The sequence below is a fragment of the Trichomycterus rosablanca genome, chromosome 1 (genome assembly GCF_030014385.1).
Source record: "Trichomycterus rosablanca isolate fTriRos1 chromosome 1, fTriRos1.hap1, whole genome shotgun sequence".
In the NCBI taxonomy this organism is placed as follows: Eukaryota; Metazoa; Chordata; class Actinopteri; order Siluriformes; family Trichomycteridae; genus Trichomycterus; species Trichomycterus rosablanca.
Genome location: NC_085988.1, coordinates 65200702 through 65226806, shown reverse-complemented (window position 1 = coordinate 65226806; position 26105 = coordinate 65200702). Strand labels below are relative to the sequence as shown.

The window sequence follows — 26105 nt, the reverse complement described above, 5'->3', positions numbered from 1 at the left end:
ATGTGCATGTAGGTAACTTTAGGAACACAATTTGTGTATACATGTGTTTCATTAAAATGATAATATAAAAAACTTTATAATGCATTCAAACATAAAATCAAAACTGACACTCATTCCTGCAGTGTAAACATAACCATATGCACATCGTCTTTTGTTATTTTACATGCTCATTTCTTTCTCTCCACTCCGCACCTCTACTAATGAACTTACATACTGTACATGACTACCTAAAAATGTAATTTATTTAATCATTTATTCATCCAAAAAGAATAAATAAAAGATCTCAGTATTTTAATGCATAATCAAAACCATCACTCCACTGGTGGTGGTGCCCAAAATAACCTTCAAACACATTATAGTAAATCAGATCTTAAAAGCATTTTAATAAATTATAATGGGAAACATGTAGATCAAAGTTAATCATATTCTTCTTGAGCAAAAGTGCACCTTGATTTTTAGATGTGAACCGAAGTGCTTAAAAAGTAAATATTTGACATCCTACAAGCACTTCAAAAAGCCTGAAAACAATGGAATGCTTTCATAAAGGTCTGTGTGCTGAACTTACATCACAAGTTTACAATAAAAGTATAAAACTGAAGAACACAGAACTTTTTCATGAGCTATAATACATTACATTTTTACAGTCTGATGTTAAATCAGGGACAGCAAAATATTTTATCAATATGTTCAGGGTGGGGCGGCATGGTGGCTCAGTGGGTAGCACTGTCGCTTTACAGCAAGAAGGTCCTGGGTTCGATCCCCAGATGGGGCGGTCCGGGTCCTTTCTGTGTGGAATTTGCATGTTTTCCTTGTGTCTGCGTGGGTTTACTCCCACAGTCCAAAAACATGAAGTCAGGTTAATTGGAGACACTGAATTGCCCTATAGGTGAATGGGTGTGTGTATGTGTGTCTGCCCTGCGATGGACTGGCGCCCCGTCCAGGGTGTTACTGTGTGCCTTGCGGCCATTGAAAAGCTGTGATTGGCTCCTGCACCCCCCGCGACCCTGATTGGATAAGCGGTTAAAAAAGTGAGTGAGTGAGTGTTCAGGGTGTAAAAATTGACCAGATGAAGAAAAAAAACTGAAAAAAATGCTTTGCAGTGTAACACTGATGTAAATTAAGAACAGAAGTAAAGGCTGGCATCCACATTTTATCCAATCCTCTCTTGGTCAGTTCTGTTCCTTCAAACAAAAAATACCAAGTTTATTTTTCTTCTCCAGACTCAAATCCTTCGAGGCCTCAGGTTGCAGAGTTTTCTCTGAGAGTTGTGAGAAAGGTCCTAAGATACTGCATCTCAATGTGGCATTGTTAGGCCAGTGAGTGACCACTATTTACAGACAAGAGGGATTGTCGCAGTGTTTTGAGTGTAATAAACCAGCGAGAATAAGTTGAAAATGTAAAATCTCAGTTGATTAAGGCTGTAGCAAAGTCAGTATTTCAGAACAGAATACAGCACAATAGCAAATGAAAATCTTCCAGTGCAACGTCTCTTATTTGCAATATACACACACACAACGGCACCCAAGCACACTCAGAGAGGAACCTGACTGCAGAGTGGAAGGTGGACTTCAGTCATGAGCTTCTAGGATTGGGCAGGTCAAAAACAATGGGAGCATTCATGGGCTGAAAGTTGACTGTACAGGCAGAAGCATTAATGAATGTGGTGGTTCCATCCGTCATCATGCCGTAACCTAACACACATACACACACACACACACACACACACACACACACAAAATCAACATATATATTTTTATTCATTATGTAAAATACAAGTTGCATGATTAGATTCTAGAGACCTTTTGTGTATGTTATAAACACAATATGCCCTACATGATTTTGTCTAAAATGCAAATACAATTTTAACCAAAAATCCTCAGTCTCAATAACTCGGTATATTATTAATGGATATGGAGAGTACAGACCTGAGGTTCTTTATTAACAGGACTGTGACTAATTTTTCCACTATTTGAAAATGGCTCTTAAGTAGTTTTAAACCATAAGAGCTCATAACTTCATGACAGTCAATTAAACTCTTTTCAGAGGCATGGCAGAGACAGCATATCACAGTCTTCAATATGGTACATTGAGTTCTTATAGTCTTCAAAGTGGCTTTGTAATGTCTTTTTCAGACTGATGTATCAACAGCTCTTCTAGAGTATCTGTATGTGTTCCTGTTGAAACTACAAGATTACTGCTTCACTTTAATAGTAAGCTTCAAGATAAGTCAGACATATATTACACAACCTGGCTGTGTTTAGTAGACATGGTTTACCAAGTAAATTTAGTTGACTGAGGCTGATATACACCGATCAGCCATAACATTAAAACCACCTTTTTGTTTTTACACTCACTATTCATTTTATCAGCTCCACTTACCATGAAGAAGCACTTTGTAGGTCTACAATTACTGACTGTAGTCCATCTGTTTCTCTGCATGCTTTGTTAGCCCCCTTTTATGCTGTTCTTCAATGATCAGGACTCTCCCAGGACCACCACAGAGCAGGTATTATTTAGGTGGTGGATCATTCTCAGCACTGCAGTGGCACTGACATGGTGGTGGTGTGTTAGTGTGTGTTGTGCTGGTATGAGTGGACAAGACAAGCCAACAGCGCCCTGAAAATTACCAACTCAAACAGCAGCAATAGACGAGTGATCGTCTCTGACTTTACATCTACAAGATAAACCAACTAGAGTGTCTAATAGAGTGGACAGTGAGTGGACACGGTATTTAAAAACTCCAGCAGCGCTGCTGTGTCTGATCCACTCATGCCAGCACAACACACACTAACACACCACCACCATGTCAGTGTCACTGCAGTGCTGAGAATGATCCACCACCTAAATAATACCTGCTCTGTGGTGGTCCTCTGGGGGTCCTGACCATTAAAGAACAGGGTGAAAACGGGCTAAAAAATATGTAGAGAAATAGATGGACTACAGTCAGTAATTGTAGAACTACAAAGTGCTTCTATATGGTAAGTGGAGCTGATAAAATGGACAGTGAGTGTAGAAACAAGGAGGTGGTTTTAATGTTATGGCTGATCGGTGTAGACATTTATACCATTATACAGTTCACTCTACAAATACTAGTGCTTCTGGAAAGTATGAATAAAACAGACTATAAAAACAAGTGCCGGTTTAGAGTTTAACATGCACTCTGACTGGACACAAAACAGCTTCCATTTGTGATTTTAATGGGTATTGGCATATTTACATCATTCATGATTTAAAGAATGTAAATGCACAAGGTTTTTCTGCTTCGATTACGACAGCAGCTCACATTTTCTGAAAGAATCTGGTGCCTGGTGCAGATTTTAACCTGACAGCATTAAATAAACAATGACTTTTATAAGGATTATCGGTTAACCGGTTAATCATTGATGTCCCTTTTAAACCCTACAGAAAACCTGCTGGATGAGTCAAAGTTAAGAGTCCACAAGCAGGGACTTTGGATGTTTTGTTTGTTTTTCAGGAATTACAATATTTGTAAAATGCACTGTTTATCTCCAAATTTAAAATCTTTTAAAATGACTGTATATACGATGCATATGTACTTATGAATGCACAGATCAGCAGGTGGGCAGAATGCAATACTGTGAAGCTGTTATTTAATTTGGCCCTGGCATTCTGCACAGGAGCAACTCTGATTTCCTTAAGTGCTTTCAGCTTGCCATTATATTCAATCTCCAATGCATTATCCCTCCAGTCTATGGAATTTTGTCATATATAGTGACTATGACAAAGAACGTTGGACACTCGCTATAGAAAATGCTATGCATATTTTGACTTTAATAATATTGTAGAGCACCATTGGTATAGTTATTTACAGTGTATGTGCACACTGCCTTCCAATAATATATTTATTCACAATATGCAACTACTGTTTTTTAAAGGTGCTTCTATTTGCTTCATATAAAATAATATAAACTGAACCACATTAATGCAGACATTCAGGCTACTTGTGCTCAGTTTGTCAGAAGTATTCCTGTGAGTATAAAATCGAAACCTGCTGTTTCCTTGTTAATCACACATGGGAATTTTGTAAAGCAGGATGCAGAGTTCAGAAATGTGTACATATTGAAACTAGTTTTTGCTGTAAAAAATGTCAGGTAGACACATTTATTCTACTGCTGTACCACTCCTACCCACTTTTAGGGAATTTTCTAATATAATACATAGCTAAAAAGCGAATACCTGAAGGTTAGTGACTTTTACACAGCAACTCACTGTACACAACAAATATTTAAAACTATAAATAACATCTTTGAAATATATTATATAATACATTTGTTAGTTTCCAACTATGAAAACATTCTGTGCATTGAAAAGAAACAGTTTTCTCTAAATACAGCCTCAGCAATGAGAACATGCTCACAGGCACTCATACATATGAATAATTTATATCCTCCCTTTAGGCATAATTAGGATAATTTTATGATTTTTTTCAGATTATGAAATGAAAGCAAATTCCTTTGCAATAACCCCCCTCAGACCACAATTTTATGACAAGAAGTAAACAAACTTCTTTAATAAAACAAACTCAAACATAACTTGCAAATAATCTGTGCATTATCTATGAGCTCTATTAAATGTGATTTTAATTTTCAGCACTTATTAAATTCCTGTGAATATAAACATCTCATTTATTACTAATTTACCATAACAAACTCTCTGTGCTAACTCCAAAACAGGGTATGTTGGAAGTCACAGAGTATAGGCTATATATTCAAAGAGTGGCATTATCATATTATTCATCATAGATCTATTTCATATTCTTCAATCTGTGTTTGTCTTTTATTATACTACATTTTATACAAATTTATAAAAACCTACCTTCATGTATGTGTCCAAAAACATGTAATTTAGGTTGGACTCTTCTCTGAACTGTGTTTAGCAGCTCCATGCAGCCAACACGCTGCATTTTTCTGGGCACCCAGTCTAGAAAACCTGTATGAAAAACATAACAAGATTTACCAACACCGCAGAGTATAGTGGGCAGTGTAAGATGCCAAAAATGATACCAACGATAAAAATACCAATGATAAAATTATACAAAAAAACTCAGTATAGACTGCAGGTTAGTAGCTATTTGCTTAAACTTTCTACTTTTTGCATAGATGTCCTTCATAACCAAAGCAAATTTGAATGTTCATGGTCACACATGCCAGAAAATTAGGCCTGGCCCTTACACCAGTGGGTTTTGGCAGGTCAGTTAAAGATGGCTAGCAACCAAACATTGTAAACTATATAGAGGGCCGTGGTCTGTAGCTCTGTGGGTAGGATATTGAACTTGTAGTCAGATGGTTGCTGGTTCAAGCCCCACCATTGCTAAGTTGCCACTGTTGGGCCCCTGAGCAAGGCCCTTAACCCTCAATTGCTTGCATTGTATTCAGTCATATTGTAAGTCTCTTTGGATAAAAGCGGCTGCTAAATGCCACAAATGCAAATGTAGTGACAAAACTTTGGATCCCTGAGTGATAGCTCCGGGGCCAGTGATAGCTCGGTGGTTAAGGTACTGGACTAGTAAGCAAAAGGTTCCCGGTTCAAGCCCCGCCACCACCAAGTTGCCACTGTTGGGTCCCTAAGCAAGGCCCTTAATCCTCAATTGCTCATTGTGTAAGTCGCTTTGGATAAAAGCGTCTGCTAAATGCTGAAAATGAAAATTAATGAAATGAGTGCTATTTTATTTCTGTAATTCTTACATTAACTGTTTCGAAGTAAGATAAAAAACTCAAATTCGTGGGATATGCAATATACTACAAACCCCATTTACAGAAAAGTTGGGACACTTTCTAAAAATGCAGTAAAAAGTGAAATCTGTAATTTGTTTATTCACTTGAACCTTTATTTAACAGACAAAAGGACAAAAGATTTTCATTGTTTTCAATGACAAACTTAACTTGTTAAATATGAACAAATTTAGAAATTGATCCATGCAACACACTTAAAAAACCTAGGACAGAAGCATGTTTACCTCGTGTCACATCACCTTTTCCTTTTAACTATACTTTTAAATTTTTAATTCCTTAAATTTTGGGAATTGAAGATAATGGGAATAATTGCGGTTTAACAGGTGGAATTATTACCCATTTTTGCAGTTCAAAAGACTTAAACTGATGTATAGAAGCTGCTCTCCGTGCGTGGTTGCTGGTGTCTTATTGTACTCTTCATGTTGCGCCATACATTTTCAATAGGAGAAGGATCACCCATGACGTGGGCACTGAAGCACCTTCATGCCATCGCAGATGCTGGTTTTTGCACTTTTCATTGGTTAGAGTCTGGATGGTCTTTTCATTTTTGGCATATAGAATACGACGTCTGTTTTTCCCAAAAACAAGCTGAAACATGGACTCATGTAACCACAGAACACGTTTTCATCTTAGCTGGCTTCAGACCCAAAGATCTTGCAGGCATTTCTTGATGCAGCAGCAGACTGTGTTAAGCGACAATGATTTTCATAGTACTCCCGAGCCCATATTTAAGTGTCTGATGTTTCGAAAGTATTGAAACCAATATCCAATATTTGATGTCTGGATTAACCTTTGTGTAGTATTAAGGCTTAAAAATTACCCACCAATATGACTATCAGCAGATAACATGCGTTCAATCGTATTTAAACCTTAGATATGACATTTATTACAGTGGCCCCAGATACTTAAAAGTTTGTGATTATTGACATGTTTCTTAATGCAAAATAGGTTAGGGTTTATTTTATTTTAGGGTTAAGTGAAGGCAAATAATTTCTGACCCCTAGGACAAGGGGAGAATGTTGAGACTACACAATGGTTAAACATATTCTTTCTTTTATAATTCTATTTTTGAGAGAGTGACTATAAGCTTGTGTGGCACGCACAATGGTACCAGCAGCACCTAAGTTCCGGGGATTCGAATCCCAGGCTGGGCTCACAAAATACTCAAGGCGCATGGTGTAACATGAACCTAGCCACTGGGGGACACATATCAGTGCGCTTAGAGCCCATTCCAATTCCGTATTATTATGAGTGTTGCATCAGGAAGGGCACCCAGCATAAAAACAGTGACAAATCAAATATGCTGATAATTTGCCGTGGCAACCCCTTACAGTAGTAGCCAAAAGGAATCATTCATTTTTGACACAATAGTCGCAGCCATAGCGGAACTTTTGGATCAGAGTAATTCCTGCCCTTCTCCTTTATTGACTTGCAATTTGCAATTACATACAGGGTTAATTAATCACACTGCAGGCACCAAATTAATCAGTCTGAATTAAGACCACCCTGTGTTTTTCAGTTTTAAGTGAAAACGTATCTGAAGGCAAACACCCAAAACGTACAAGGCATTTTATTTTGTTTAAAATTCTGTTAGAAAATCATCTAGACCATTTTTTATGGGAATTGTCAGGTTCGCATACGTTTTTGTGTGAGGTTTTTAGTTCTTAAAGAATCATGGCTTGAAAACATTAGACCACATAAGGGCACAAAATACAGTAGTAGTGCTTTATACACCGATCAGCCATAACATTAAAACCACCTCCTTGTTTTTACACTCACTGTCCATTTTATCAGCTCCACTTACCATATAGAAGCACTTTGTAGGTCTACAATTACTGTCTGTAATCCACCTGTTTCTCTGCATGCTTTGTTAGCCCCCTTTCATGCTGTTCTTCAATGGTCAGAACTCTTCCAGGACCACCACAGAGCAGGTATTATTTGGGTGGTGGATCATTCTCAGCACTGCAGTGACACTGACATGGTGGTGGTGTGTTAGTGTGTGTTGTGCTGGTATGAGTGGACAAGACAAAGCAGCGCTGCTAGAGTTTTTAAACACCTCACTGTCACTGCTAGACTGAGAATAGTCCACCAACCAAAAATATTCAGCCAACAGCGCCCTTTGGGCAGCGTTCTGTGACCACTGATGAAGGTCTAGAAGATGACCAACTCAAACAGCAGCAGTAGATGAGCGATCGTCTCTGACTTTACATCTACAAGGTGGACCAACTAGGTAGAAGTGTCTAATAACGTGGACTATGAGTGGACTCAGTGTTTAAAAACTCCAGCAGCACTGCTGTGTCTGATCCACTCATACCAGCACAACACACACTAACACACCACCACCATGTCAGTGTCGCTGCAGGGCTGAGAATGATCCACCACCTAAATAATACCTGCTCTGTGGTGGTCCTGTGTGGGTCCTGACCATTAAGGATCAGGTTGAAAGAAGACTTAAAAAGTACATAGAGAAATAGATGAACTACAGTCAGTAATTGTAGAATTTCAAAGTGCTTCTATATGGTAAGTGGAGCTGATAAAATGGACAGTGAGTGTGGAAAAAAGGAGGTGGTTTTAATGTTATGGCTGATGTTGTGTGATGTTTCAAATGACCAAACAAAACCAGTGCATATAAATCACACATCTCTAAAGGTGCATAAATTGAAATTCATACCAGTTGGCAAACATAAACACTCACACACAACTCAGAGAACACACACATCTCATGAGAATTAAACCTTTGTCACACGCTCTGAAGGCCCAAGGGCTAGGTGGCTTAAAATGCAGCTGTCTTTATAGAAAAAAATTCCTTCCCATATCCATAATGTGTTCGTGTGTGTTTTATTGTGTGCAGTGGGATTTGCCGCACTGCGAACAGCGTCTCAGTGCTGCATGCTTTAGCAGCCTGCTGTAGCCACTCCATCTGCCAAACCCTCAAAGCAAATGTGTGTGTGTGTGTGTATTTGTGTGTGTGTGTGTGTGTGTGAATGTGTTTCAATAAAAACAAAACCCAAGAAAAAAGTCCTTACCAAGTTTCTACCTGTGTGTGTGTGTGTGTGTGTGTGTGTGTGTGTGATTTGTGACTTACCCAGAGGAGGGCAGTGTGTGAGCAGAATGTCAGTAGAGTCCGGGATTTTGTTCCACTTGTCCAACAGAGACTGTCCCCGTGGCAAATTAAACCCCCAGCCGTAGTACCATGGCTGCCTACCTCGTGAGCCCACAGGGGAAAAGACAGAGAGAGAGAGACAGGAGAAAAGATTGTTACTGTGTACCAATACAAAACAATCTTGAAAAGCGTGACCAATATCATTATCATCTCTTTCTCAAAATATGAATAGTGTACCCACATGGCTGGATTACTGACCGGGCCAGTGGGGCCAGCGCCCAGGGGCCCTTGAGGTCAGGGGGCCCCGGGAGGGGGGGGCCTGGCCCAAAACATTTTGCGATGCCTATCAACATTTATGATACAATATATTTTTATTTCCGAGGGCCCTCCATTTTAAGGATCCTCTGACTATTAGGGACTTTGACCCCAAGGCCTCTTGGGGGCCCTAGCCATGTTTTTGGGGCCCCTAGCCATGCTTTTGGGCCCTAGCCATGCTTTTGGGCCCCTTATGAAAATGGATGAGGCGTTGTGGCACTGCTCTGACTTCGACTTCTGGCTATTAGGGGTCCTAGGAAAGAGGGGGGCATATTTTTAGAGGGCCCTGGTTATGAGAGCCCCTACCAGGGGGCCCTAGAGAAGAGCAGGGCATACCATTAGAGGGCCCTTGATCACTCTTTGCCAAGGGGCCCAGACTATCCTTAATCAGTCCTTGTGTACCCATTACACCCACCCCAGTCACCACACCCGTGTCAAAAGTTCCACCTGTAAGGTCCAAATATCCTCCTGTAAGGGACATGTACTGTATGTCATGGCATTCTCAATACCTGAAAAAGATTCTGCAGCTGTTTTTTAAACAATACATTATTTTCCATTATTTAATTTAATTCAATAATTTTATTTAAAAAAAAACAAGAAATAGACATAAGAGTGTAACAGGGAGGGTTGTGCATTGATGAAGTCACACACCTGCAACAAGGAAAATAGAAACCAAGTGCAAGATATTTAATCAAGGTAAAACAATACTAGTGGGTGCACTAAAAAAGCAAAAGTGCCAACAGAGAAGCTGGCAAGTGTGAGAAGAAACCATAACATATAATAACTTCCACCTGAAGCTAATCTCTTACAAGGTGCAAGCGATTGATGAGAAACTAACACTTTATTTTACAGTGCATTATACAAATATAACTTAAAATATTCCTTAAAAACACAATCACTAAAATGGGTGTAAAACATGCTTTATTGGATAGATATCATTTTATATTTTACCAAAAATATAAATAAAATGGTCCCCTTTTACTAGAAGTACAATGACTGCATAAAAAACCCCTAAATCTTATAATGAAAATAATAACAAACTGGATACTGGAAACTCATCTTACAGGATTTTTTTTAGTTTCTAAGTAAGAGGGATGGTCATTGCAAAACTAATTATGCGGTCACTGAACCATTTTTGTGTTGAATTTGAAGTGTGCTTTTAATTATTGTCCTTTTGGAGTATCTAACTATGGCCTAGTTTCAGCTTTCCAACTAAGGCAGTCAGGTTTTGATTTAATATCTTTTGGTACTTGGTGAAATACATTATATAATGTATCCAAATAATTTATTGAGGCCTTTAAAATAAAAACAGCCCCACAACATTACAGGTCCACCACCATGCTCCCCAGTGGGAATGAAGTTTTTTTCAGCATGGCTATTATGTATGAGCCAAATCTACCTGTGTGGTTTGTTTCTCAAAAGCTCTATTTTGGTCTGACAATAGAGGCTTTCTTCTGGAAACCTTCCCAAACAACCTCTAGATTTGTAGGTGGAGGATATGTGTAGTTTGGGATACATTTTGAATTCAAAGACCTAACCAATGTCTAAAATATCCATGCTGTGATAGTTTGAGCCAACACAACCATTCAAGGGTCTACTTCGACAATGTAAAGCTTGTTTTGGTTAAATTTTGTGGCATTATTTGGCCTCACTAGGAACTGCATGCACATGTGGGGTCTATAATATATTATTGGCAAGTCTTATTGGCATTAAAAGAACACATTAAACCTAAAGTGCAATATATACTCTCACTAAGCACTTTATTAGGTGCATTTTCCTGGTACAAATATTATTTGTTAGCAGCTACACCTATCCTACAGATGAACTTTGTGGGTACATAATTAATAATTGTCTGTAGTCCATGTGTTGCTGTGTACACTTTAGCATATCCCTCTACCCCATTTATCAATCAAAAGAGTCCCCCATAGAGCCACCACTGACAAGATGTTATTTGATTTGTGGATCAATACTGTAGTTATACAAACATACCAATGCCATATCATTAAGTGTTGTTCTGGTATAAGAGTATCAGGTGCAACAGTGTACTATTTAAACCTGATGGCCTCATTGTTAAAAACACAAACCAGGTTAGCACCCATTGTAGATGGATATTTAGAAACTAATCTTCCTCTAGTCTTTTATCAGTGGACATGTTCTGTTCTTAGGCCGTGGTTGGCTTTGGTTGGAGAGCTGTTTTCCTCCCAATGAGACACTGAGGGCTTTAAAAATCCCAACAACACTGCTGCACATGAAAGACTCATATCACTATACAGTATATATAAAATTGGGGTGTATATAATCAAGCACCTGGCAAAAACATTGGTTATTTTAAAGAGCTTAATGAATTTGAGCCTGTTACTATAATAGGATGCCACTGAACAAGTCTGTTTTTTTTCCTCCTAGATATTGCACGATCACATGTGAGTGGTATTACTGAAAAGTGAAAGCGTTTAGGAACCACAGCAACTTAGCCATAGATCACAAAAAGTTACAGAGTGAGGTAACACAGCTGAGATGCATAGTGCATAAAAGTTGCCAATGCTCTGATAACTGCAGAAAACCAGTCCCAAGCCGGGGTAAATAGAAGGGTCGTGTCAGGGTGACATCTGTCATAAAAACTGTAGCAAATCAAATATGCAGATCAAAAGTCATATTCACATACTGAATCGGTCAAGGCCTAAGTACATCAAGACTGTAGTGGAGGTGAAAAGACAGAGTGATGAGTGTGAAGCTCAAAATTGATGGAATGCTGATGAATGTCAGGTAGGTTGTGAGATAGATGAGAAAAAAGGATTTCTGAAATGAGTTAGATAAAATAGCAACCTGAAAGATACTAGAGACTATAAGGTGGTGGCAGGGGAAAGTGTAGTTAAAATACATCAGGTGGTGGTTTGTAGGATGTCTCTGGAGATGTCTGCAGATGTTGGAGGTTGGAAATGTGGTGAGGGAATCAGCTGGGAAAGTACTTGGTGTGACATCAGGACAAAGAAAGAAAGAAAAAAGACTTACAAGTCACTCATGCCATAGACTCTGTTGCCACCCTATAATGGCTTTTGCAGCTTTTACTGACAACAGTCTGGATGGTTCTTTTTATCTTTAACACAGAAAACTCTGTGTCCATTTTTCCTAAAAATAAGCTGAAACATGGACTCATCTGTCTACACAGTTGTTTGCTCCTTCTGAGAGGAGCTTAGGCATAGAGAACTTGTATTGAACTAATGTATGGCTTTCTTGTTATGTAATGAGTTTCAGGTTGCATGTCTCGATGCAGCAGCAAACACTGTTAAATGACAAGGGTTTTCAGAAGTAATCCCAAAACCATTTGGCAAAACTTATCACATTAGCATGATAGATTTTTATGCATTGCCACTTGAAGGCTTAAAGGTCACACACATTCAAAAGTGGTTTCCTTATTATCCAATAAGGAGTAAGATTTCTGTTTTGATAATATTTTGTACTGTAGATGGTGAAAGACCTAGATTATTTGCAATTAAATGTTGAAATTAGTCTTTTTGAACTGTTAGGTACAAAGTAGAAAGCCAAGACTTACTTTTGCTCGCAAAGACTGAGCTTTAGATGGATCCTCTTTTTATCCTCAATCATTAAACTCTCACCTGCTACCAATTCACCTGTTCATTGTGGAATGTTTCCAAATTGAATAGTCAACAGATTTTTTATTAATTTCCCCAGTCACATATTTTAAGTCATTTATTTGTCAGTTCAATAAACATTCAGGAGAAAGAACAACTCAGTTTTTTAATTGTACTGCATTTTACAAAATTGTGTAAAAAATTACAGTGTAAAAGAGGGCTAAACAAAAAGGAAGGCTCTGCCTGCTTGTGTGCCATCGCTTTGATTGTAGATGCACCAAGCTTGAGTGACGATGTAGAAATTAACATGTCACTAACAATCTGTCCCAAGATCCATCTTCCTCAGCTGTTTCAGTCTGTGTCTGTGAGTTTTAAAGTGACAGTGGCTCTCAAAATTTGCAAAGGTTTGGCCATTTAGACCAGTGCCTGTTATACGATGATGTTTGCAACACCCAACATTAAACAACTGAATGTGTGGGGGACAGCAACAACAACACAAACACACATACACACACATACACAAATGCATGCATGCAAACACAAACAATAAAATGCACATCCATATACAATGATCAGCCATAACATTAAAACCAACTCCTTGTTTCTACACACACTGTCTATTTTATCAGCTCCACTTACTTACAATTACTGACTGTAGTCCATCTGTTTCTCTGCATGCTTTGTTAGCCCTCTTTCATGCTGTTCTTCAATGGTCAGGACTCTCCCAAGACCACCACAGAGCAGGTATTATTTGGGTGGTGGATCATTCTCAGCACTGCAGTGACACTGACATGGTGGTGGTGTGTTAGTGTGTGTTGTGCTGGTATGAGTGGATCAGACACAGCTATGCTGATGGAGTTTTTTAAACATCTCACTGTCACTGCTGGACTGAGAATAGTCCACCAACCAAAAATATCCAGCCAACAGCGCCCCGTGGGCAGTGTCCTGTGACCACTGATGAAGGTCTAGAAGATGACCAACTTAAACAGCAGCAACAGATGAGCGATCGCCTCTGACTTCTACAAGGTGGACCAACTAGGTAGGAGTGTCTAAACTCCAGCAGCGCTGCTGTGTCTGATCCACTCATACCAGCACAACACACACTAACACACCACCACAATGTAATTGTCACTGCAGTGCTGAGAATGATCCACCACCTAAATAATACCTGCTCTGTGGTGGTCCTGACCATTAAAGAACAGGGTGAAAGCAGGCTAAAAATGTATGTAGAGAAACAGATTTACTACAGTCAGTAATTGTAGAATTACAAAGTGCTTCTTTATGGTAAGTGGAGCTGATAAAGTGGACAGTGAGTGTAGAAACAAGGAGGTGGTTTTAATGTTATGGCTGATCAGTGTATCACCCCAATAAGATCATGAAAAAGATCATAAGAAAAGAGCCCCATTCTTCACTTTCATTTATTACTAAACATCTCAATTGCCATAAAGGTGATTTAAATAATATAAAAGGGATAATCAATGTCAATAAGTCTTAGTGTTAATGTGCCAGGCACCATTATAATAATAATATAAACAAAACAAGAACTCCTATTCACATTTCCCTATTAAATTAATTTAAAAAATATAAGTAAGTAATAAACACCTTCAGTAATTGAGGGACAGATGTCTACAGTATTTAGAATTTACAGTCCAGGAAGATTACATTTTTCCATATAAGTTTATCTGAGTAAGAAAAGGGTTATTTCAAAATGCTTAAATCACTTAAACAATGCACAGAGCTGTCAACATACACAACCTACAAGAGATTCTGTTTTTTCCATAATTTGTTTTTTATTTGTTGAGGTAGGAAAAAGAGCTCTGAACAGCTGTTTGCTTTGGCAAGCTATCTCCCCTGATAACACTTTAAAATGTAAAGTAAAAAGTAAAAAAAAATGTTTTACAAACAATTGGAAGGGTTCAAACCCAACTGGAAAGATTCCTTTTGTGTGAATTATTTTTAATCTGAATTGCTCTGTTCTCTCCTGTCACCTTGACTGTTTTATGATTGGTCTAATAAAACCTGGTCCTCCATTACAATTAGGAATGCTTTATTGTGTGTGTTTGTGTCCATATAAGTATTCATGTGTAAGCTTGTTCTTATCAGTGCAGGCCGCATGAATCTTTAAAAAGGTAAGAGGAAAAAAAACAACGCTGAGAAAAAGACTGTAGGCACTAGTGCTTCAATATTTTATCACATTAGTTAACTATGAAGTAGTTCAAAGGGAAAGACACACATGTAAAAAACTATTAAAGTTTAAGAGGAATTTTATATTTACAGAATTTAGCAGACGTTTTTTATCCAAAGTGACTTACAGTATTGTAACAGTATGTTGCCTAAGCAATTGATGGTTAGGGGTAGGGATGTCCCGATCACGTTTTTTTGTTCCCGATCCCGATCCCGATCTTTAATTTTGATCCCGATCCGATACCGATTCTCAAATCGATACTTGTATTTTCTAGATATTGTCTAGATAAGAACTAGATAATACTGTTCACACAGTGCCCACTTCAAGTACATTACAATTATTCAAATTAATCCAATGTATATGTTTAACAACTGAATAGCTCTGCAGTGCTGTAGGAAAAAAATTGCCTGCATCCAAGCTATTGCTTAATGTTCTTTTACAAAATAAAAGTAAACAAACCTAGTGCAGCATTGTAGTAAAAATGAAGTGAGATAATTACAGTTTCACTTTGAACTTTATATTCAAAGAACATAATTCTGTTTAATGCAGTGATACACTAAAAATGAACAAAAATCTCCACTCACAAGTGGTGTAGCAGCTTAACTTGAATATAAAAAAACAAATAAGTTACTTAACGGCATTACAGTAAAACCTGAATACCAAAATAAAATGGAAAGTCACTCTTTTGTTATGAAGGAAAGCCAGTTCTTAAAGTGCTTGTATTGTGACAATGGTTTGATGGAGTGAGTGTGTTTTGACCCTTTGGGGCTTCCATAGTGCATGGGATAGCGTACTCGGCTCTAGCTGTCCGCGATTCAGTACAGTAACAGAAGAAGTTAATAAAGTGTTTTGCTCCCGACAATTTGTGAATATACCGTGTATTTTATTTCTTTATTAAGCGAGTGCATCACTACGACGCTCGGTTACATAACTAAGCCAATCAGAGTGCTTGATACTGAGATGTCGTTCAGTCTTGTAACACGTAAACTCGTAAAAGCTGTATGTTATGGTCCTGAAGTTTTCATACTCGGATTAAAAGTTATTGTTTTGTAAACCGGAGTGATCCTCGACTCACACACCATATAAACAGTAAAATTCTACAGTAATGAATGCAGCTCTGCTCCTACCGCCTCGTGAAGTGCTCGCATTGCAGACATTACACCGCTGTTGGACTCGTTTCACTTTCCAATTTAAAGTATTTCCACACAGCGAACATGCTGACGTAAAACAAAAGATCTGGTTATGATCGGCATTAGTAAAGCCGATTTCCGATCAGTTAAAAATGCCTTGATCGGACATCCCTAGTTAAGGGCCTTGCTTAAGGGCCCAACAGTGGCAACCTGGCAGTGGCAAGGCTTGAACCAGCAACCTTTGCATTGTTAGTCCAGTACCTTAGCCACTAGGCTACAATTATATGTAACTGTATTGAATGTAAATTATGACCAAGTGTAAGGTGGTACAGAGCCTTAGGGAAAGACAGGTTAACAGCATGAAGTACTAAACAGTGGTCAGCAAATAGTAACTAGTTTCTGTCTAACTAACCTCATAATTTCCCTACATATTTAAACATTTGTGTACAACCAGACTCTACTTGTCCTTACCTCACCTCAACAGACTCCAAACAGAAGCTAGACCTAGACAATAAGATCTCATACAAATCTACAGTAGTTCATTTATTAGTTCTGTGTGACTGTAGTAATGTAGAATATTATTTTTAGATAGTAGCTCAGATAGTAACTAAAAAAAAAAAAAAAGCTGCAAACCTAATTTTTGCCAACAACAGCTGGAACCAAGTAGCAGTGTTGTAGTGGTTATGATGGTTTTAAGTAGTATGCTATTTTCATTTATTTATTTTCTCCCTGTTTTTTGCACCTCAATTGGTTTGTGCCCTCTGGTGACCTCTTCTGACATGTACATGTCCCGCTGCCTGCAGAACATGTAGAATCCAGAAGGACTCATCTCACCTACTTCAATGCCTGCACTCAGGCAAACGTTACAAATGTTACAGGTCCATTAAAACACATACTATACAATTTCTATCCTTTTCTTTCTAGATTCTGTCACTTAGCACACGCCTCCTCCGATATGTGTGTCTGATGGAACGAGCATACATGCTATTTTCTCTTTATTCCTTAAATGCCTATGCTGGCAGCTTGATCAGGCAGTAGGAGTTGTTGCAGCTGCAAGGTGGTTATTCCCTGTCAACTGTATTTCAAGTGTCAAGCTGGTGGCACAGCTGAGATTCAAACTTAAGACTCAAGAGTCCGGTTTCAGCAGTGGTAGGCTATTGGATTGGATTGCTGCACCACCAGAGTGTCCTGCATGTTAGTTTATTAAGTCAGAAAATTTTAGTTTAGCTGTTCTGCGTTATTGTTTGGGGTGAAGCACTCCAGAGCAATTGCACACACATGACGTAATATGCCGATAATTTTGGCAGAGAAAAAAGTGAATGTAGCAGACCATATCAGGTCTTTGAGAGTACCTCAGATGGCAAACAAATAGATCATCAACGACATTTAACCTAACCTTTCACTCAAATGCTAAATAATCACACTGAGGCTCTCTTATTTTGGACACATTAAAGGAAAAACCTATTGAAAAGAATACGGAAGCACTGAAAATAAAAGAGGAAGAGGAGGGTGGCAAACAACATGGATTAATACAATTAAAGGAATCATAAATGAACTATTAAGAAGACCCAGATAAAATGACCCAGAGAGAAGACAGGGTGTTCTGGTGAAACACTATCCATATGGTCACCAGTCAGAACTGACTTGTCACATTTACTGACTGCTTTGTACAACAAAAGCCATGATCCACTTACATAATCAAAAGGAACATATACATACATATACCATGGAACACAGTAAATATGGTCATCAATAAATGGAAAAAATATAGCACAGCGGTGACATTACCAAGAACTGGACATCGCTGCAAAATTTATAAAAAGACAAAAAGAAATCTGATCTGGGAGAGACAACACTACAAAAGCTACATAAGCTCCCATTCTCTTTCAAATGTCTGGGTTGTAAAGTAGAGTGGCAAGACGGAAGCCTTTTCTTACAAAGACAAACATCGAAAACCCGCTAAATTTTGCAAAAACCTACATGAAGTCTGCCAAACCATGTGGGTAATGTGTAATGGTCTGAACAAAAGGTCGAACTTTCGGGCCATAATTTGGGCCATAATTTAAAAAGGTATGTTTGGTGCAAAAACAAATCTGTGCATCAACAGAAGAAACAACAGAACTATTCCCACAGTGAAGCATGGTGGTGGCAGAATTATGCATTGGGGCTGCTGTAACTGGTGCCCTAGTTAAGCTGGAGGGAATTATGAATAGTTCTAAAAATTAGTCAATTTTGGTACTAACCCTTTAAGCCTAATCTAAAAAGTTGAAGATTTCCCCTTTTCACACAACACCAACCCAAAGCATACCTGTGACCTGAAGAGGGCTGTGCACAGGAGATGCCTTGCAATCTGACAGATTTGGAGCACTTTTGCAAGGATGAGTGGGCAAATACTGCAATGCCAAAAAGTACCATGCTGATAGACTCCCACCCAGAACATTGAATGTTGTCACAAAATCGAAAGGTGATTAAACAAAGTATTCGTTTAAGAGTTTACAGATTTGTGAAACCACATTATTGTACATTTTTTTCCTCTAAAAAGATTTCAGTTTCTTTTTCAATTGAATTGTACAAATGATGTCACATTAAAGCTGGAAAAAAATTATGAAATGGTTTACATCACAAAAACCTGCCATTGTAACAGGAGTGTGTAGACTTTTCATATTCACTGTAAGAAGCAAAGTCATAAAACACATAGCATTTGTAAAGCAGTCAATATCCCCAACTCTAGCCCTCAGTGTCAGCCAATTCTGTGGAATGTTAAACCATAAGTTGTACCTTATCTTCTACGAAAACACTAAGCCATGATCCAAGAAAATTTTAATACAGCTGACTAAAAGCATTTTTGGTTTCATCAGTTTGACAAGAGTTACTTTGAGATCTCTCAGGCTTTAGGACCTCTTTTAAACAAAGTCATCATTTTCAGAAAGTGGTAAGTGTGCTAAAATTTTCCCATGGGCTCAGCAATGGCTTATCAAGGAATTCACCAAGGATTTAAAATAAAAACATCAAGGAGAGTAGCATGAAGGAAACCACTGCTAACCCAGAGTAACATCAGCACTGAATACTAGGATAACAAGGTCTTAGTTTGTCTGGAAGGGTTCAAATACTTCTTTCAAAGTAATAACATCAACCTATAGTCATAAATAACTGTAAAGTGTGAGTTAAAGTGCAGGCATAATTGGGTTACAAAAATAAAGTTGCCTAGTTAAATCTCAACAAAGATAAAAATAATAATAAAAATAATTAACAAGCATTATCTAGCAGCACATCTGGTTTAGAACAGTTCTGCAGAAATCATGGGCTAACAGTCCTCCCCAGCATTGTGAAAGATCACATTTTAAATAAGTGTGCACTTGCAGTGTATTCAAGAAATATAAGGGAGGTCCTATATATATATAGATATGCCAGATACTACAGCACACCTTCAGGGGTCTAGTGGAGTCCATTCCTTGATGGGTCAGGGCTGTTTTGGCAGTAAAGGAGGGATCAGTAAAAGATATATATATATATATATATATATATACAGTATATATATATATATATATACAGTATATATATACAGTATATATATATACACACATACACACCAATCAGGCATAACGTTATGACCACATTCCTAATATTGTGTTGATCCCTCTTTTACTGCCAAAACAGCCCTGACCCATCAAGGAATGGACTCCACTAGACCCCTGAAGGTGTGCTGTAGTATCTGGCACCAAGATGTTAGCAGCAGATCCTTTAACTCTTGGAAGTTGTGAGGTGGGGCCTCCATGGATCAAACTTGTTTGTCCAGCACATCCCACAGATGCTCCATTGGATTGAGATCTGGGGAATTTGAAGGTCAAGTCAACACCTCAACAAGTCAACTATTAAGACTTCTATTCTCACTGATATTGTATTTTATGTATTTTTATATTTTTTGGTTTAACTTAAAGATGTGTTTTCTGGTCTAGACGCTGTATTCCTGCTACTAAGCTGTGTTGCGCATTGTGACTAGGTGCGGAGCGGTCACACTTGATGTTTAATCTGAAGATCTATTCACACAGCCTCTGAGCCTGAGCTGCGCAGCAGGAGAGCCAAGCTCAAACAGTACTCAGCTAACCCAGCACACTCCACCCATAGCACATTAAATACACATTGACAAACACACATTGAGATGCACACAACCTTACAAATGGAGAGAAACCCTGGCTTGGACAATAGTATTAATACATTCTACAGCACACACAATGACATACACTTTTTGGGCACTTCTTTAGGCCAATCTATCTAGTACATCCATTTACTGATTATTTTCTAAGCAACTCCTACCCACAGATGGTTTCTGTGAGCATTCAGTTTCTGACTGTAGCAAAATTGTCACCCCCATACTCATTTAGCATTTGAAAGGGACCTCAAATGACCAGATGTTATTTGGGTGGTGGATCTAAAATGACACTAACATTGTAATGACATGGTAATGTGAAGTGTACTTGTATAGCAGGTGCAGCAGAGCTGCAGCAAGATTTTTACACACATCATTGTCAATGCTGAAAAAAGTAAAGCATTTCAACCAAAAAATATAAAGCCGAGGGCATCCTGTGATCAGAAAGTAACGAATGAATAACATACATTTTGCATGAAAACACACACACACACACACACACACACACACACACACACACACAGCTACAGGTGCTAACAGGGTGTGTAAGGTTTAACAGTACTTAAAAGTCCCAACAAACCTGCTGCATCTGATACACTCATACCAGAAGACACACTACTCTTTCATCACATTGTTAGTGTCACTGCAGTGCTGAGGATGTTTCACCATCCAAACATTATCTAGTCAGTGGGGACCTATGACAGTCCTTTTCAATTGATAAATGTGGTGCAGGGTGTACAGATCAACAGCTACAATCATATGTAGAGTTATATATATGCCCACAAAGTTATTCTGTATGCTAGATGTAGCATAAAATAATCAGTAACCATTAACATACCAGAATCATGTACATACAAGTAAACATACCAGATAGATGTGCCTAGTAAAGTTTTCAGTAAGTGTATGTAGGTGTACACCGATCAGCTATAACATTAAAACCACCTCCTTGTTACTACACCTATTGTCCATATAGAAGCACTTTGTAGTTCTACAATTACTGACTGTAGTCCATCTGTTTCTCTGCATGCTTTGTTAGCCCCCTTTCATGCTGTTCTTCAATGGTCAGGACTCTCCCAGGACCACTACAGAGTAGGTATTATTTGGGTGTTGGATCATTCTCAGCACTGCAGTGACACTGACATAGTGGTGGTGTGTGTTGTGCTGGTATGAGTGGATAAGACAAAGCAGCGCTGCTGGAGTTTTTAAACACCTCACTGTCACTGCTGGACTGAGAAGAGTCCACCAACCAAAAATATATCCAGCCAACAGCGCCCCGTGGGCAGCGTCCTGTGACCACTGATGAGGGTCTGGAACATGACCAACTCAAACAGCAGCAATAGATGGGCAATGAGAGATCGTCTCTGACTCTACAAGGTGTACCAACTAGGTAGGAGTGTCTAATAGAGTGGACAGTGAGTGGACACGGTATTTAAAAACTCCAGCAGTGCTGCTGTGTCTGATCCATTCATACCAGCACAACACACACTAACACACCACCACCATGTCAGTGTCACTGCAGTGCTGTAGTGGTCCTGTGGGGGTCCTGACCATTGAAGAACAGGGTAAAGGCAGGCAGTAACAAAATACATTTTAACCTGTTCTGTGTAACTTTTTCTGTTGCTGCTTCTCTGTTTAATCTTCCTTTCTTCTCTGGGTTAAAATGTGACATATTAGGGGCAATTGGTCCACAGCATGACTTACGTAATACTCAGCAGGTAAATTCCTAGGACTACTGACAGTGGTGTACCACATGAGACAAACACACACACACACACACACACACACACACACACACACACACCTAGTGGTTTTGGTGTAATTTGTCTTCATAGCTCAGATCATAAAACATCATAACAAAGACATTTTTCCTACATACTTTATTAAATAGTTAACATTATCATTTGAACCAGAACACAACATGTGCAGGAATTTAACCCAACTTAAGACCGAAATGTTTCAATTTTTAAGTAAAAATGACTGTCTTTATATATGTACAGTATGAAAGAATATTTTTTAATATATCTACATATTTATGCTTAAAAAAGTAATGAAAAATCATTGCAGGCAACATCCAGTGACCTAGTAACAAGCATAATCAAATTACTCATCTCAGGCATGCTAGCTAAACAAACATCTCTGACAAGTAACTAAACCTGCCTCACAGATGAAGTAGGATAGACAGTGCAGAACACAGACACAATAATTACTCCACCTTATTACAGATTCTGAATATACTTTCCACAGAATTTCTTTTTTAAATTCAATTTACACGGTAGCCATCCATATTTATTGTGCTTTGCTTGTTATTTGTATTATTAGTCCATGGCAAAGAGAGATAGTATAAAACATCCCCAGTTCTGAAGAAAAACACACACAAAATTGATTGTCCTTTTTGATCTATTTAATCCATATAATTATAAGAATGGAGCCGATTTAAGCTGATTAAACAGACTGAAGGAGAAAAAGTCCATTTTAAAAGATTACCCAATAATCAGAACCATGCCTGGCATTCGGCTTCTGGTGGAGACACATTAGCATTTATACATATGTGACCAATACATTGGTAACCTTCAATTTTTATTAATCACTTTATCCTAATAAGGGTTATGGCAGGTCTGGTTTGACCAGGAAACTCAAGGCGCAATGTAGAAATACACTGGACAATAAATCGCAAGGACCCACCAGTGTCATTGTAGCTGACCAATAGCACTTTTGAGATTTGAACCCAGTGGTGGTGGGCTAGCGTAGTAGGCAGTGTGTGCCCGAGAGCCTTTGTAGAAATTATTCTTCAGTTTACACTAAACTTTTGATTTATGGCTGAACAGGCGGCATGGTGGCTCAGTGGGTAGCGCTGTCACCTCACAGCAAGAAGGTCCTGGGTTCGATCCCCAGGTGGGGCAGTCTGGGACCTTTCTGTGTGGAGTTTGCATGTTCTCCCCCTGTCTGTGTGAGTTTTCTCCCAAAGTCATGCAAGTGAGGTGAATTGGAGATACAAAATTGTCCATGACTGTGTTTGACATTAAACTTGTAAACTGATATTGTTTCTGTTATGAATGGAACAAAAGTGTGTAAAACATGGCATTAAAATCCTATTAATTAAATTAATAAATTAGGACTAAACATAATTTTTAAAATAATACAAAAATGGCATGGGCAAAATATTGGTACATCTAATATTTTGTAGTACAAAGTTTAAAGACAATATCTGCAGTTGCGCATTTTTAATCATTCTGAATAAAATTTCTGTACTTCTCTACTGGTACTAAGTTTACAGGATGTCGTATTTCAAATGCAAGCTTTAGCTCTTTTCAAAGATTTTCAATATGATTAAATCAGTACTCATAGCAGGACTCATCTTCTGAATGGTCTAATATTTTATTCTCATCAGTGGGTGCTTTTATATGTGATTGGGGTCATTATCCTGCTGAAAAACCCAAGACCTGGCTAAGGCACAGCTTTCTGAAACATTCCACTAAAGTGCCTTACAGTTCCTCTGACTTTTTTATGCCCTGCACAGATTCAAGGCACCCAGTGCCTAAGGCAGCAAAGCAACCCCAAAACATAAATGAGCCATTTTCATGTTTTACATTAGACATAGTGTTCTTTTCTTTAAAAGCTTCAAAGTCGGTTGTTGTGACTTACCAGAAAGCTCTTGTTATGGAAAAATTCGATTTTATGTGTATTATTATCTAAGTAGCATTATGCTGTTTTGTGCATTAGATCCTGTGCATTGGTTATATTGTGCTTGAGGTGAGGATGGGAGTCTAAAGTACAGAGATAAGCAAAATGTCTGTTGTTAAGCTGTTGTAAGCAAATGAGAAACAACAGTTAGCACAGAATAGAGGTTCCAAACTCCAACACCCAATGTGATGTGTCCAGAGCAATATAAAGAGAGGCCCACAGTTCTGTTTTTTGTTCTTCTTCAGATACACGGCTGTAAGAACCCACAATCGTGTCAAATTCCCCAATCCAATCAATGGTAATTTTTGTTTTCTTTTATCATCTTACCTTATTTTTCCACTACACTCTAATTCTGTTTCATCTGACCAAAGCACATTCTTCCAGAAAGACGTTTGTCAAAATGCATTTTTGCTTGAAGAGTCCAGCTGGGTCTTTTACTATGGAGCCCATTTCTATTCAGACAATGATGGATGGTACTTCTTGAAAATGTTTTTCCTGAAGATCCACTTGGATTTAAAGTTTTTATTGTCTATTGTTACTATTCAAACAATCTCTATGTTCAATTTTGGACATTTCTTATCACATGACCACATCCACACCACGACATGTTGGCTACAGACCCGTGAGCCTTACATTTCTTAATATTATTGACAACCACAGTTACAGGGACATCAAGCTCTTTAGATATGGTCTTGTAACTGTTACTTTGAGTATGCTTGGCTATCACCTTTTTTTATCTCCTCAGAACATTCTCAACTTTTTGGTGTCTTTAATGTGACTCTCACAGTAGAATAAAACAGCAGGATGAGCAAATACCTTCTTTTAAATTGGCTGCATTGTTGATGATAAGGTTAAAACGCCTGAACATCAGAACAGTCTCTGTAGACTATCACCACAGCGTAATTATTTCTTAGAACTTTCAAATGGTACTAATTATTTTGTCTAAGCTATGAAGTGTCTAGGTAAAACAGCCAATAACACACTTAAAAACTCCTTACATTAAAAAAGATGATAAAAACACATAACCTGATGAATTGTACTTTATATAAAATATTTGTTCACAAGATTTTGTCCATATTTTAAAGTAAAAAAAGGAATAACTTCACATACAAAAGAAATCCGCTTACATGCTTAACAGTTCACAGTCCCCAAACATACCTTTGGTGATTATGGTAAAAAAAAAAAAGTTGCACTGCAAGATGAAAAGCACAAAAATGTACATCTTAAAGTTGCACAAAAACAGAAATGATTCAGCAAGTCATGTTCAAAGAAAGAATTATTGTATGTATGCTTTCAGACCACCATAGCTACATTAAAGTATGGAGGTAAAAGCATCAGGATATTGGGCTAGTTCTCTGCAAAGGCTACTGGAGCGTTACACAACATTGAAAGAAGCATTAATGTAAATTACAAGAATGTTATGAGAAAAACGTTCATCAGCCAAAAATTAATAAATAAATGAATCTAGAGAGAAGATGGACTTTTCAACAGAACAGTAAATACAAACCTACATCCAATATAGGACTCTATGGTTTCTACTAAATAAAGCGAAGGTGCTTGCATTTTATCAGCTCCACTTACCATATACAGTGGTATGTAAAAGTTTGGGCACCCCTGATATTTTTCATGATTTTCCTTTATAAATCATTGGTTGTTCGGATCAGCAATTTCAGTTAAATATATCATATAGCAGACGAACACAGTGATATTTGAGAAGTGAAATGAAGTTTATAGGATTTACAGAAAGTGTGCAATAATTATTTAAACAAAATTAGGCAGGTGCATAATTTTGGGCACCCTTGTCGTTTTATTGATTTGAATACCTTTAGCACTAATTATTGGAACACATAATTTGTTTTGTAAGCTCATTGACGCTTGACCTACATACACAGGTGAATCCAATTATGAGAAAGGGTTAAGGTGGCCAATTGCAAGTGTTTCTCCTCTTTGCATCTTCTCTGAAGAGTGGCAACATGGGAGCCTCAAAACAACTCTCAAATGACCTGAAAACAAAGATTGTTCAACATCATGGTTTAGGGGAAGGATACAAAAAGCTATCTCAGAGATTTCAGCTGTCAGTTTCCACTGTGAGGAACATAGTGAGGAAATGGAAGACCCCAGGCACAGTTCTAGTTAAAGCCTGAAGTGGCAGGCCAAGAAAAATCTCAGATAGGCAGAGGCGAAGGATGGTGAGAACAGTC

At 38.1% G+C, this 26105-nt stretch overlaps 1 protein-coding gene across 2 annotated transcripts in view; it reads right to left on the bottom strand.

The window, feature by feature from the left end:
* Positions 1–363: 363 nt before the first annotated feature.
* The window catches only part of mpped1 (metallophosphoesterase domain containing 1), a 79604-nt gene continuing 53862 nt past the window's right edge, over positions 364–26105 (bottom strand). For both annotated transcript variants that reach the window (XM_063005376.1, XM_063005368.1), the window contains 3 exons: positions 8839–8954; positions 4837–4950; positions 364–1691 (listed from right to left, as the gene is read on the bottom strand). In XM_063005376.1, coding sequence (XP_062861446.1) covers positions 1573–1691; positions 4837–4950; positions 8839–8954 — 349 coding nt within the window. In that variant the 3' untranslated portion in view covers positions 364–1572. The remainder of the gene's footprint in view (positions 1692–4836; positions 4951–8838; positions 8955–26105) is intronic.